Here is a 15,540-nt window from a genome sequence, read left to right as displayed (position 1 = left end):
AGTGGCTGTATCATGCACCTGCAGCTCGCTTGTATATCCAGGTCAGTTCAAGCATAGTAAATATTTAGAAAGTAGCAAATCTTCAACGGGTGTTTTTAATAATATTTTCAAAAATAAAAAATGAATCAGAAAAAAAACTCCATGTGCGAAGACGAGAATATAAACAAAACCTCATTTTCAGCTATCGGTTCTGAAGCGTCCGGTTGGATGGAGGGTTGTCACAAAATTCTGAACTGGAATAAATACTCCAAAAATAATTTTGGGCATACTAACACCTTTATTTTTATTTATTTTAAATTGACGTAAATATATAAATTTAATCCATTAAAAAAAATACTGAACTGTGGAGTTGTTCTTAGCAAAAGACACTTGGAGTTTAAATGAAATAAAAAGTAATATCTATCCATTCATCCATTATCTTTTACCCGCTTCTTCCTTTTTGGGTTGTGGAGGTCACCAGTGCCCATGTCCAGCAGTCACTGTGCGAGAGGTGGGGGACACCCTGGACAAGTCTCCAGTTCATCACAGAGACACATAGAGACAAACAAGACAAGCAACCATACACTCTCTCACACACCTAGAGACAATTTAGAGTCACCAATCAGCCTAACGTGCATGTTTTTGGTCTGTGGGAGGAAACCGGAGTACCCGGAGAAAACCCATGCATGCACGGAGAGAACATGCAAACACCACCCAGTAAGGCCCCCGGACCGGGATTTGAACCAGGGACCTGCTCGCTGAGAGGCAGCAGCTTTACCAACTGCGCCACCGTGCTGCCCCTTAAAAGTAATTGAAATTAGATATTTTTATTTCAGGCTGAGACAGCTCTAAAAGACCGACTTGTCTTTTTATGGGACTTTTTTTTTTAAATGTATTTTTATGCAGTTAAATAAGGTGAGTATTTTTTTTTTCCTCTAAGGAACATGAATGTTCATAAAATGAGACAATACAAGAGTTAAAGTAGCACATCCGAGCGCTACTTGAAGTTTTTATATTTAAATCGGAGACATTCCTATTTTTGTACACTTGGCTTTGTGACTAAGCCTCGCTTTACTGTTTGTGTTATAAATTATGGGGATGTAATTTCCTTTTTGTAAGCGTTAGGCCAACTGTCAGACAGAAATATGAATGTGTCAAAACATTGTTTGTTACAAGAACTGAGTTTGTTTGGAGCAACAGGTTGCCGAGTGTCGGGAGTACAGAAGTGTATATTTCACCATTTCAGGAATAAAATGTTTCTGGCTTTGGGGTGTTTTTGTTATCTGAATAACCTGCAAGATTCATTTAAAAAACAACTTTTTATGTACTTTTCCTGCTTTGACCTTTATTATTGACTTCTTCTTTTACCAACACACTATCATAGAGTCTTTCTGCACTACGTGCACAAAGAGGAAACTCATTTTTATCCTGATGCATGCTCAATAATCCAGGTAGAAAAATCTAAAAAAAGTTAAATCTGGTCCTCTGGACATTTAAAAAAAAAAGTAGAAACGTTTCGTCTTTCATCCGAAAGACTTCCTCAGTCTGAGGTGCTGTATTCAGCTCAGTCTCTTAAATAGCACCTTCTCAGAGTGGATCAACCAGTTTGCTGCTGACAACCAAAACCAGCTGATCACATGCTCAAGAAGGACCATCAGCTTAACGATGGATCATTAGCACACTGATGGCTGTTTACTGTTCACAGGAGGTTGAGTGATAAAAATTGCTTCTGAAAAAAAAATTACTTTTTTTTTTTTTTTTTTTTTAATGTCCAGAGGACCAGATGTAACTTTTTTAGAAACTCGTTTTTATTCTTGGCCTCCGCTTGACATTTTCGTCTCCAGTCTGTTTTCACATGAGGCAATAACTTGGCTGTTTTCTGTTGCAAATGTAAAACTAAAAACATTTATTATTAGAAGTACTGTAATTACCAGCATTCCAGGCTGAGGCGGGTTCAGAACGTTACTCAGAAGTCAAGACAAGTTGTTACAGTCACAATACTGGATACATTTAATTTAGATTAAATAATAAAATAAAATATGGTATCTTGATCACGTTTTTAAAAAATGTGATCAATAATCCATGGACATTTTTATTTTTAATTTTCACAGATGTGGAAAACTTTCAGACATCAAACAATAGCTCAGATCTGTTGAGGTGGGGTTCTGTGGGATTTTTGTAAACAATAAATAGCTTACCTGTCAAAGGTAGCTGTTTTTAGGCAACAACTTCAGTTCTGAGAAGTACTTTAATTCCTACCAAAGTCAGAAACTGAACTAGCAAACAGCTAGCTAAATGCTAATAGTAGCAAAACACTTAAGTAAAAGCTGCAAAAGGCAAGTAAAAAGTGGCAAAAGTGTAGCTAAAAGTAGCAAATGAATTGCTTAAAGTAGAAACTGTAGGTAAAAGTTGGAAAAGGGTACCTAAACACAGCATAGTCATTAAAAGTCATTAAAAGTAGCTAAATGATGGTCAAAAGTAGCAAATGAGTCTCTAAATGTCGCAAATGCATATCTAAAAGGTGCAAAAAGCAAAAGCTTGAAAAACTAAGAATTAGGATTTTAAAAAAAGCAGCAAGAGTGCTGAAGCAGATGTCAACGAGTTCAGTGTTTTCAAAGAAACAGAAGACATCTCAATTTTTGTAAGGAAAATATTTGCAAATATAGTTTAATATTTTTACACGTATAAAAGTCGCATCTCCTGAATGAAGCAAACATTTTGAAGTTTTGATGAATAAAATAGCACTGAATATGCAGAAGTAGATAAATTGCAGGGGAAACAATAATCATAAAAAACAAGAAAACAATAGCAAATGCATTTACACAATAATACAACCATGTTTACAAACAGTGGCATTACAACACAGTAAAGATATTTTGTGTTTATACCCTCAGATATATTCCAAAATCAAAAAAATACTGCTACTCCTTTGCAATAAGTCTTTCCTTTTCTTTACTTGCTTTGTTCCCATGTACTTTAATTCTTGGAAGGTTTCTCAGTTTCCTGATGAGGAATGTTGACATCCGAAGCCAGTCGGGCAGGAAGAGCTCGAGCGCTGCACTCTACAGGATGATTGGGAAACAGAAAAGTTAAGGTTTTGCAGACGCCATATTGCATTTCTAACCCGTCGTTGGTCTAACCTGTAGGGCGTGAGACAGGCAGCCACTGGTGTAGCTGGAATGACCCACGGTTTTTATGGCCTCGCAGGCAAACGCAGGAGCACTCTTCACCAAACCGTTGACCGTCATGTTGTGTGTCATGTTGGTGGACACCATGAGGGGGGCCACACACTGAGAAAACATGATGGTAAAGAAAAACATCAGGACATTTGGACTGTTTGTTATCCACTTGATGTTTGTTGGTAATTATTTGAGTTTGTGCCAGACTAAACCTCATTCAGCATTTCAAGTGTTAGGTACAAACTCCTTAAATCTTGCTGATGATTTAACTGACAAGTTTCAGGTATTTCTGTATTGAAACTGTGGCCCATGACACAAAACAAATCACCAACAAAACCATTGCTTTTGCCAAGTGTCATTGTTTAAGGATTATTGAGGATCCACAACTTCTCCTCCACCATAATCCTCAACTCTTGCTCCCCTCAGGGCCGTGTTGAGTCAGAGTCAGAGAGGTTTTATTGTCAATTCAGATACGTACAAGTACATACTGAAATTAAACTGTGTTCCCCAGGATCACAGTGCATCACAGAACATAACTTCCTTAGAGAACTTTACTAAATGGCTTTTCTATATATGTGAATGTTCCTGTAACGTGCCCTGAGACAACTTTGTTGTGATTTGGCGCTATATGAATAAACTGAACTGAATTGAATTGAAATGTGCTAAACAAAACAACACACAGTACAATAATACAAACAAAACTATAATAAATGCAAAAAGACATGTGACCTATTCTAAACATTCTAATCTGAACAAGTAATTAAGAGACAGAACTAGAGACATGTTGGTTAGTACATGTATAGGTGGAACTTTGAATTTTGGGGAGTGGTGGCGCAGAGGTTGGAGAAGGTGGGCCTCTGATCGAAAGATCGCCGGTTCACGCCTCGGTACCAACAACATCAAAAATGTGGGTGGGGTAGGTGAAGCACCCACACTTGCCCCCACCCTCATTCACCCCACTCTGGGCCCCTGAGCAAGGCCCTTAACCCCCATCTGCTCCATAAACAGGCCTCTCTTGAAAATGAGTTCTCGTGGCTCATTGAGACTACCTGTATAAATAAAGGGTAAATAGAAAATAAAAAGAACTGTACATGAGGTAGAAACATGTTCTGATATGCCCCCTCCTATTCACTCTGCTCACATATGATTGTGCAGCTACCCATCCAGGCTGTCATATTGTAATGTTTGCAGATGGTAGAGTGGTGGTGGGATGCATCAAAAACAATGAGTCAAGCTACAGGCAGGAGGTGGAACACCTGGAGAGCTAGTGCAAAAGAAGAAGACAAAGGAGATGATTGTGGATTTCAGAAGGAGCGACAACCCCCCCCCCCCCCCCCCCTGCACATAGGAGGATGCAGTGGAAGTGTGGACTCCAAGTACAAGTACTTGGGTGTACACCTAAATGACAACCTCAGCTGGGCAACAACACCACCAGCCTGATCAAGAAAGCTCATCAGAGACTCTACTTCCTCAGGCGGCTGAGACCAGCTGGACTGGGAAACTCAGTCCTCACCTCCTTCTACAGGTGTGCAGTGGAGAGCATCCTGTGCTCCAGCATCAACGTGTGGCATGGTGGCTGCACAGCTGCAGAAAGAAAAGCTTTGCAGAGAGTGGTGAAGGCTGCACAGAAAATTGTTGGAGTCAGTCTTCCCACCATCACAAACATCTACACCTCTAGATGCAGGAAGAGGGCCACCTGCATCATGAAGGACCCCACTCACCCAGCACACACACACTTTTTGCCCCGCTCCCCTCAGGAAGGAGGTTTAGGAGCATTAAGTGTAGAACAACTAGACTGAGGAGCAGCTTCTACCCTGAGGCTGTTAGACTCATGAATCTCTAACCAGAATAATCACTGTGAAAAAAAATTTACATCATGTTGCTGCTGATCTTTCATGTTGCTGTGTTCGTGCATGCTCATCTGCTCACACAGACTCATGTTCGTGCTGCTGTTCAAACTAATGGTTTTATGCTATTTCAAGCCAAGATTCAACCTGTCTGCTGGATTCCTTAGATGGAGAACTTTACTAATAGACTTTTTTTTATGTATGTGAATGTTTCTTTAAAGTGCCCTGAGAAAACTTTGTTGTGATTTGGCACTATATAAATAAACTCAACTGAATTGAATTGCTATTAGTGCTTAGTGTATATTTATCTGATGTTTTTCTTAGTTCATATCTTAGATCTTATTACTGTTTTTCTTTTACATTTTATTATTGGATGTAACTGGGGGCCTGTGTACATAATCTTGTTCCACCACATGAGATGTGAATGACAAATAAATCTCTCTGAACCTCTGAATAAGGTTTTCTCAAATCCTTATTTATCTAAATTCAGCTGTACACTTTTATGTAACCAAACGACTTGTTTACCTGAACAGTGATTCCTTTTGACTTGTACTCTGCATGCAGACACTGAGAGAAATATGTAACAAAAACCTGCAATAAAACACATACCATACAGACCCATGTGTAGATCGTGAGCCAGTCAAATATTATGTACATGTAAGTATTTGACAAATTAATTACCTTGGACGCAGAGTAAAGAGCCAACAAAGGCTGAGGACGGACACCCATTTCAGATGAAATATTGATGATCAATCCCTTTTCTCTGGGAAGGAGATGAATGACAATCGATCATAAAATCATTTAAATCTCATCATTCCATAACTTTTGTAAACTCTGATGCACGTGAATACCTTTCCACCATGCTTGGAAGAACCAATCGGGTCATCTGAGTTAAGATATAACACAAAATCATTATTTCATCTTTTTATGCAGTTAGTGGATGATACAAAACATTGTGGTCTAGATCTCATACCTGAGGAACAGACAACATGTTGCAGTTGATAATCTGAGTGATTTTCTGTTGAGAACAAACACAGACTTGTTCAGAGTCAGTTAGGACCAATAACAGACTTGGTTTAAGTAAATCATCTCCTCAGAAATAAAAGTAAACATCATACCTCTTCAGCTTCTGGTATTTCCAGAAAATAGGCAAAATTATCAGAACAGATCATTCCCACGTTGTTAACTGTGTGGGTTACAACACAAAGATTCTCGTTAATTAACACCTCTGGTCAATATCTTTCTTAATCATATGTATGTGTATGTATGTAATGGTAAGTATTGGCGGCCATGACTGACAATAAAAAAGAACATCCCACACATTTGGAATTTAACACAGCAGTGTCTTGTAGCTATACAAACCTATTTGAGTGACTGTCTCTACCACATCGTTCACACAGAAAGTGATTCATTGGCGGTTTTGGTTTGACTTTTTTTTTCCTGCAGTTCACACTTTTCAGCTGGAGTGGATTTTAATTTCTCTTCACCTAACTAAAGGTGCACTACCAGTGCTTGTTATTTTCTGCCATCAATTCTCAGGACTTTATATCTACTTAAAGAGCCTTCAATTTTAGAGACGACTTCATTCCTGAGATGTGGAACCGATGGATCTGTGTTCACAGGGATTCGCCCAGCCTCCATTCGGTGAACATGGCTTAGCCACCAAAGTTTGCATTGTCTAGGTCAAGCCAGTACCTCAGTGTTTGCCACCATGTCTTTCCAAGAAATGATGAGAATTTAGTGGAGACATCTCAGCTAAAACAACTTAAGGCTGCTTTCCTGTCTCGTGTATGTGGCCCATGCTTCACTGCCTTTTAGGAGTGTGCTAGATTCACATCTTGTTTCTTATGGTAGAGTTGGAGTTTAACCACATACAATACCAGTCAGTCACTTGTGAAGCCAGTCACAAGTCTTTTGTATGTATGTATGTATGTATGTATGTATGTATGTATGTATCCTTTATTTAACCAGGAAAATAACTCATTGAGATTAAAAACCTCTTTTCCAGGAGTGACCTGGCCAAGACAGCAGCATAAAACATACAACAAATCCAAAATACTAAACCAATTACACAAATACATATCCAGGTGCAATCACAATAATTACACATCACAGCAGTTACAGCAGCAGTTTTGAAATTGGTATTTTGTTGTTGAAAGCTGAAATCGAATGGGAATCATTAGTATACAAACAACGGGTGAGCAACATTTTTTTTCCAGAGGGCCAAATCAAGATACACTACATTGCCAAATTATCGGAACCAGGTGTTCCAATCTCTTCCATGGCCACAGGTGTATAAAATGAAGCACCTAGGCATGCAGACTGTTTTTACAAACATTGTGAAAGAATGGGTCGCTCTCGGGCGCTCAGTGAGTTCCAACATGGAACTGATAGAATGCCACCTATGCAACAAATCCAGTCGTGAAATTTCCTCTCTCCTAAATATTCCACTGTCAACTGTCAACTGTATTATAAGAAAATGGAAGTGTTTGGGAACAACAGCAACTCAGTCACAAAGTGGTAGGCCACGTAAACTGACGGTGCGGGGTCAACAGATGCTGAAGCGCATAGTGCAAAGAGGTCGCCAACTTTCTGCAGAGTCAAACTACAGACCTCCAAACTTCATGTGGCCTTCAGATTAGCTCAAGAACAGTGAGCAGAACTTCATGGAATGGGTTTCCATGATCGAGCAGCTGCATCCAAGCCGCACATCGCCAAGTGCAATGCCACGCATCGGATGCAGTGGTGTACAGCCCGCTGCCACTGGACTCTAGAGCAGTGGAGGCGCATCCTCTGGAGTGACGAATCGCGCTTCTCCATCTGACAATCTGGTGGACGAGTCTGGGTTTGACGATTGCCAGGAGAACGGTACTTGTCTGACAATTGTGCCAAGTGTAAAGTTTGGTGGAGTGGGGATGAGGGTGTGGGGTTGTTTTTCAGGAGCTGGGCTTGGCCCCTTAGTTCCAGTGAAAGGAACTCTTGACTGCTTCAGTATACCAAGACATTTTGGACAATTCCATGCTCCCAAATTTGTGGGAACAGTTTGGAGCTGCCCCCTTCCTCTTCCAACATGACTGTGCACCAGTGCACAAAACAAGGTCCATAAAGACATGGATGGCAGAGTTTGATGTGGATGAACTTGACTGGCCTGCACAGAGTCCTGACCTCAACCCGATAGAAGACCTTTGGGATGAATTAGAGCAGAGACTGAGAGCCAGGCCTTCTCGTCCAACATCAGTATGTGATCTCACAAATGCGCTTCTGGAAGAATGGTCAAAAATCCCCATAAACACACTCCTAAACCTTGTGGACAGCCTTCCCAGAAGAATTGAAGCTGTTCTAGCTGCAAAAGGGTGGACCAACGTCATATTGAACCCTATGGATTAGGAATGGGATGTCACTTAAGCTCATATGTGACTCAAGGCAGGTGAGCGAATACTTTTGGCAATGTAGTGTATTAAAAGCAATTGAAGGGCCGCACAAAGTGTGGGAAAATGCATTTTCTATAAGACAGATAATCTGGAAGACTTTTTTCAGGCTTTTTCTTGTCGTAGCATAATTAGCATGCTTCCCCCATTCCCCCCACCCCCCCACACACACATACTCACACTCACATCTGATATAAACCATAGATTGTTGACAAACACATGTAGTTTCAAAATAATAATTCTTAATTGTCCTTTTCTTCTCCATTACCAAGAATTCCAATCTCCAGGCCTTGAAGTTCCTTGGCTATAGCAGGGTAAATGTTGCAGCCATCCGTGAAGTCCACTCGAATAGTGCGAGTCTTTCTATCATATTCATTTTCTGAGGGGAAAAAAAAGTGTGTTTGAATTTGTTTTGCTGCTCATTTTACATATAGAAAAGACAAATATGTTTACTGATGAGGACAAGACATCCAAACATGCATCATATATGCATTTACGGTAACTCACCAATCTCTTTGGCAACTATTCGCAGCTTATCTTCAGATCTGCTGATCAAAACAACATCCAGACCTCTCTTGGCCAGCTAAAGGGAGACATGCAGACAGGTTGTTTGGCTGTTTTTAGATCCTGCAGTAGTTAGTATGGAGACCCTGTGTAAGACAACTTAACATAAAGACACAATTAGTTTTTAAATTAATATTTAAAGGTAAACTCACCTCAAAGGCATACGCTTTACCAATACCAGATGTGGCACCAGTTACAACTACATAAACAACAGAACATATAGTCTATGTTAGGTTAAAAGGGACAGATTAACACTATGTTCTATAATTATTTTTGTTATTGTCATCATTATTATGTCCAAATACTTCTTTTAAAAGTCTTTGGTTAATCCAAAATGCTGCTGCCAGAGTCTTAACTGTTGGTAGGAGAGATCATATCTCTCCAGTTTTAGCTTCTCTTCATTGGCTCCCTGTCAAATTTAGAATTTAATTCAAAATCTTTCTTCTAACCTACAAAGCTCTCAACAACCTAGCTCCATCTTATATTTGAGATCTTATTGTTCCATATTTTCCCAACAGAGTACCTCACTTTCAGACTGCAAGCTTACTCATTTTTCCTAGAGTTTCCAAAAGCAGAATGGGAGGAAGATCTTCCAGTTATCAGACTCCTGTCTTGTGGAACCAACTTCCAGTTTCTGTCTGTGAGGCAGACACATTGTCCAGTTTTAAGACTGGACTTAATACTTTCCTTTTTTGATAAATCATATAATTAGGGTAGTCTTGTCATGCTGCCTTAAGCTTAGATTACTGGAGGAAAAAAATGACTTAATTTCCTTAAATGAATTGTTAAATCTGAATAGTTTATTTGATGTTATTTATATCTTAACATGTGATTCTTGACCTGCCATCGTGTATCTATTCTTCCTTCCCGTTCCTCTCAAACCCAGCCGGTCGAAGCAGATGGCCTCTTGTCCTGAGCCTGGCTCTGCTAAGTTTCTTCCTCATGAGGGAGTTTTTCCTTTCCACTGTCGCCTTCGTGCTTGCTGAAGATGAGAATTTGGTGATGGAGTTAAATTCAAAGCAGTCTTCTCTTCAGATAAATGAAGTTAAATTATTTTTATATATATTGAATGTTTCTGTTCAGTGCCCTGAGATGACCATCTCTTGTGATTTGGTGCTATATAAATAAACTGAATTGAATTATTATTACTAGTAATAGTAGTATTAGGCAGCACGGTGGCGCAGTTGGTAGAGCTGCTGCCTCTCAGTGAGCAGGTCACCGTGGTTCAAATCTCCGCCGGGTGGTCTTTCTGGGTGGAGTTTGCATGTTCTCTCTCTGCATGTGTGGGTTTTCTCCGGGTACTCCGGTTTGGCTGATTGGTAACTAAATTGTCCTGAGTGAGAGTGAATGGTTGTTTGTCTCTATGTGTCCCTGCGATGGACTGGAGACCTGTCCAGGGTGTCCCCTGCTTCTCGCAGGCTGGACATGGGCACCGGTGACCCCCGCGACACGAAAAGGAAGAAGCGGGTAAAGATGATGGATGTATTATAATTATTAAAACAAATACGTTTATTCAGCAAACAAATTATCACAGTCGCTTTTTTCCCTCCAGTTTGAAAGCAGTCTTTTTTTAGGCTGTGACAAAATCAATAAAAATATATAGAAACATTTAATTTATATGCGAGACTAGAGATGTGACGTCCACCAACAATCCAGATCGCTTGAACGGCGAACCGTAAGAAGCAAGTTGAAGACCGTAAAGAGCTGTTCCTAGTTTTACTTTATTTCTCCTCATAATTTCTTCATGCTTTCCTCTCCAAATGCCGACAATCGTCCCTCCTTCACTTTTTCACCATGAGGAAGGAAAACAGGCTAAGACAAGGAGTTCAGCAGTAGGAGGGTAGGGCAGGTTTCCCACTTTACAAAATCCATGCCCTGATGACGATCATCATCACGTACGGCGTAGATAATGATATACTTTGTATATGATGACGTCGCTGTCAATCGAAAGTGAATGGCTCTCTGGAGCAACCGGCTCGTCTGGATCTGGTTCCCTTCAAAAAGCTGTTTGGCTCATCTCTAGGCGGGACGTATTCTGGTTTAGTCACCATCCGGATGTCCGTAGACTTTCTCTTGTCCCGCCTATAACTTCTGATCGGCTCAAAATAATTTGATGAACCTTCATACACACATGCATCATCACTAGATGGAATGTCACATTGACTTTTCATTACCTAAGCTTCAAGGTCACAAGTCAAGGTCAAATGTTATACAAGATCTTTGCTTGTCCGAAGCATTGCTACAGATCTCTGCCGCTGAATAATAGTTTGTCAACGGGTGTCCAAAGTGCCGTATTTGGTACTTTTACAAAACCTGTAGGCAAAAATCTACATTTTAAAGTGCTTTATTGTTAAAATGCTCTCTAAGTATAAATTGTAAACAACAGTGGACCAAGACATTTCTTAAAGTAAGTCAATCAATTGCCAAACTCCTTGTTCAGATGGTGGAGTACTCCATGGAGAAAAGAAGAGGATGAAGTAGACTGCTATTTCTAGACTAAAAGACAGAAATATTCTATCAAGAAGGAATGGGGAAAGCTTGTATAGCCCCCATCAGACCAGCTGGAGGGCATATCAGTGTAGCAAATAACAGAATACCAAAAAATAGATGTCTTTAACAAAAATCAACTCTAATCTCGGGAACTTATTTCTTTTTTATCATCCCAGTGAAACACGTCTTCATGGGTTCATGCGCTGTCAGGTTACACATTCAGTCACAGTAAAGAAAAATAAAAACATAAAATGTTGCTTTTCTGTAGATATTATTAGACTTTACCTGCCCACCGTCCATACGTCCTAAAATCCACCTGCCAATGCTCAGACAAGATAAACGCTCTGAGTCCACACCAACATCTCCAAGTGAGTTTCATCAGGTAGAAAGCAAGAGTTAATCCCCCCAAGAAGGCCAGGACATCAGTCGGTGAAGTCCTGCAGTGTAGCTCTGGGTTGAGCAGCATGTCTGTGTGGTTTCTAGAAGGTGCCTAGTGCTAATTTCATAGCAGAAGAAATTAAAATGTTTGGCACTGCCCCACCCCTTTCCTGAAGCTTGTTGTGGTGGTGTGTTTATTAATATGGAGAGTTTACTGTTCCCTATTTTAAACAGCTGTTTCCACAAAGAAAGTTATTTAATTTAGTCCGTAGGCTTTAGCTTAGGGTCACGGCAGCATGTTCGATCAAATATCCTGCCCCCCCCCATTGCAAACATGCGGCTTGCATCTAATCACAACCAAAGCATTGACTCATTAGGTGGTGATAAAAGCAGTAATGTACACACTAATGTGACACAGCTGATAAGTCTGTGCTGCTGTCACAGTCTGTCAGTTCTTCATGTCAGCAGAAACTGTCCTACTCTTTGGTTCAGAATCAGTTTCTGTACAGAGATAGGCTGAAAACGCTCTTGATTATAGGCCTGTGTGATAATGTTTGTGATTGTTCACACATATCGTGCGTACATGTGCAACCCAGTAACCCAGTTGATTGAAAAATGCTGATAAACCATTCAGATGTTGTTGTTTTGTGGAAATAATAACAACCCCTAAATACCTTTTAATATCCCTATTGTTGGGTCATAACTTTATATTTTTAATCTTCAATTTAAAAAAAAAAGTCTCCATCTTTATATCTATTTGCAGTAAGAAATATTTTACGGACCTTTTATTCTGTAATTAAAATACAGTAAACTGTGATTTATACAAAGTATGAAATGAAATTGTAGAAAAGAAAAAAAACGTGTTTATGATAGAGGTCACAATCTAATTTTATCTGATCTTGTTGAAGATTTGTTTTAGTACCTTTTTTTGGTACAATGAACTCTTTACAAACTAAATATGTTATTAAGAGAGTAAATATGTATTTATTTCTTAAAGTGGCTTCCCAATAAATACACAAAAAAGTTTAAATCATGTCATCTAAATTACATGATTAAACTTTTCTGTGATTTATCTACCTGGATGATTGAGCTTACACTTTTCTGCTTCCCAAAAAAAAGCTTTTTTGTTGTTGTTTTGTTGTTGTTTGTTTAAATCGAACCTCCGCAGAACCACCAGGTGGTGGTGTTGTATTTTGACAAGCCACAATTCAACCAGAATTTGACAACACAAGGAAGTCAACTTTAAAAAATCTCTGTGTTTTTGTGTGAAATCCTCCTGAATACCAGGAAAAATAAATATTGTCCATGTCCAATATTTTATTATTCATCAGTAGAAAGGTACCAAAGCCCACCCTTTCAGATATGGTATCACTGAAAAGCCCTAAATGTTCTGTGTAGAGAGCAAAAGGAGTTAATTCAGTATGCTGTGGATGGGAGATATCCAGGTTTACAAGTGGAGGACAAATTTGAACTGCTGGTACTCAGGAGGTTAAAAATAAACAGCCATCCATTAACTTTACTTACACAAAAATCGGATTTTTACAAAAAATTCTACAAGGATAAAATGGGCCTGTGATCTCAACATACCACAACTAATTTGGCAGCAATAGGTAATATTATGAGCAGAAAGTAAAACGTAAACAAAAAAAAAAGGTTAAATCATGTCATCTGGACAAGTTTCTTTAAGGGAGAAACGTTTCGTCTTGCATCCGAAAGACTTCATCAGTCTGATGCCTGCCAACCCAGATCTGAATCACAAATAGCACCTCCTAACCCAAAGAAACTAGCTTACACATGCAACAAAGGGGACCATCCATCCAAAACAATCAATCATCATGTACAACAATCAAATGTTTTAGGCCAAATGGCCAACTTGCAACTCACAGAAACAGCCTGAGGACACTAAGACCAAAATGTTTTAGAAAAAAAAGGTTTGTAAGCTCAGTCATCCAGGTAAATAACAACAAAGGTTAAATCATGTCATGATGATTGATTGTTTTGAATGGATGATCCCCTTTTTGCATGTGTAAAGCTAGTTTCTTTGGGCTAAGAGGTGCTATTTGTGAGACAGATCTGGGTTGGCAGGCCTCGGACCGATGAAGTGTTTCAGATGAGAGACGAAACGTTTCTCCCTTAAATAAACTGGTCCAGATGACATGATTTATCTACCTGGATGATTGAGCTTACAAACCTTTAAACATAAACACATTTTCGACTCGTAATCGGTAGTATGTTATCAGCTGCTTTCACTAAGAATAAACAAAGGCAAAATAAAACATATTTCAAAACCAAGAAGTCTTGCTGCCCTCAGTGGTTCTGACATTATTTAATAGATGTAAAGTATAAATAAATTGATGACGCTGCATCCTCCACTGATTCCCAATCCTGGTCCTCGAGGGCCACGATCCTGCATGTTTTAGATGTTTCTCAGCATTAACACACCTTATATGAATAAATGAGTGATTAAAAGGCTTCTGCAGAACTTGAAGACCTGCTGAAGTGCAGGGAAACGACTAAAACTTGCAGGATAGTGGTCCTTGAGGACCAGGATGTGTCACCTATTTTCTGTTTGACATGTTGAATCAGTAAATTGGGCCAAATAACTAGTTGAACGTTCAGACTTCTGAGAACATTTTTCTATGTACAGGGTTTGAAGCATGCCATGGTCTAGTTCTTTAATCTGTGAAATTCTAAAAGATTTCATTTACAGAATTATACACTTTTCCCCAGCATATTGTGCAGCGTGTTCTTCAAAACGATGGAAAGCAAACAGATAGAAGACAAGAATAAATAAATGTCACAACAGATGAACAGTCTGAACGTCCTAATGATGGAAAACTGACACAGGACCTGCAGGGTCCATCATCCTTGAATTGCTCATCTGCAAGCCAAGTTTTCAGCTTTAACCTCATAGATTCGCCTTTTTTTTTGGTGCTAAACTACTATTTTGTATGCCAGACTGTGTTATCATTGTTGCTTCTTCATAGCTTAAGACAACAAATAAGAACAGTTACAGGCTGTTGCAACAACATGACCGAGGAACCTGTTTAAAACTGGCTCTTTGCCAAGTTCCTTGAGTTTTTTGTGTTCATCAAACAGAAACATATTTTATCACAGCATTAAAGACTAAAAAGTGAAAGAACGATCAGATGTGCAACTTTTTGTTATTATTAAAAAGTGATCAATTGTATTTCCCAAAAGTGAGCACATTTCTCATCAGCCGTTTTTTTTAAGGATTAGCTGCTGCTGTTGTCTCGAGGGAAGTTAACGCCGGCCCACTTTTAAACAACTAATCAGTTTTTCCCGCCCTCTCTGCACATTTATCAACAAACAGAATGTACGTCAAACTTACATCTACTCTTTGGCCTATATTTACTATCAAATCAAGACAAAACTCTTCCTCCGATGGTTTCATCTCGGGCGATGAGAAAAAGAATAGATTTGAAATGACTGCAACAACTGCAAGAATTATCTTAAAGTCTTGGGTTTTGGATCCTGATCCTGAGCTGCAGCAGTAGCAGGTCTGAGTTCTCTGTGCCAAGGATTCCCAGCATTTCATGAAAACAACATTCTCTGAGTTTTCCCTGAGTAAATCCTGAAATTCCAGAAGATAATACATCTGCACAAAACACACAACTGTAGCCTACGATACATGCATACAGCAGTTATTCCCAA

The 15,540-nt window shown here is 39.3% G+C and overlaps 1 protein-coding gene across 1 annotated transcript; it reads right to left on the bottom strand.

Moving 5' to 3' along the window:
* Positions 1-2,900: 2,900 nt before the first annotated feature.
* On the bottom strand, positions 2,901-11,953 carry hsd20b2 (hydroxysteroid (20-beta) dehydrogenase 2). The gene is made up of 11 exons (XM_037687685.1): positions 11,773-11,953; positions 9,150-9,196; positions 8,941-9,016; positions 8,702-8,812; positions 6,124-6,191; positions 5,979-6,023; positions 5,857-5,891; positions 5,687-5,768; positions 5,531-5,596; positions 3,120-3,269; positions 2,901-3,041 (listed from the first exon to the last, which is right to left on the bottom strand). The coding sequence occupies exons 1-11, from the start codon at positions 11,951-11,953 to the stop codon at positions 2,901-2,903; spliced, it is 1,002 nt and encodes a 333-aa protein (XP_037543613.1).
* Positions 11,954-15,540: the final 3,587 nt, after the last annotated feature.

The sequence above is a fragment of the Nematolebias whitei genome, chromosome 14 (genome assembly GCF_014905685.2).
Source record: "Nematolebias whitei isolate Nwh7 chromosome 14, NemWhi1, whole genome shotgun sequence".
Taxonomy (NCBI): domain Eukaryota; kingdom Metazoa; phylum Chordata; class Actinopteri; order Cyprinodontiformes; family Rivulidae; genus Nematolebias; species Nematolebias whitei.
The sequence above is the reverse complement of the archived record's forward strand: the minus strand, read 5'-3'. Positions and strand labels throughout refer to the sequence as shown.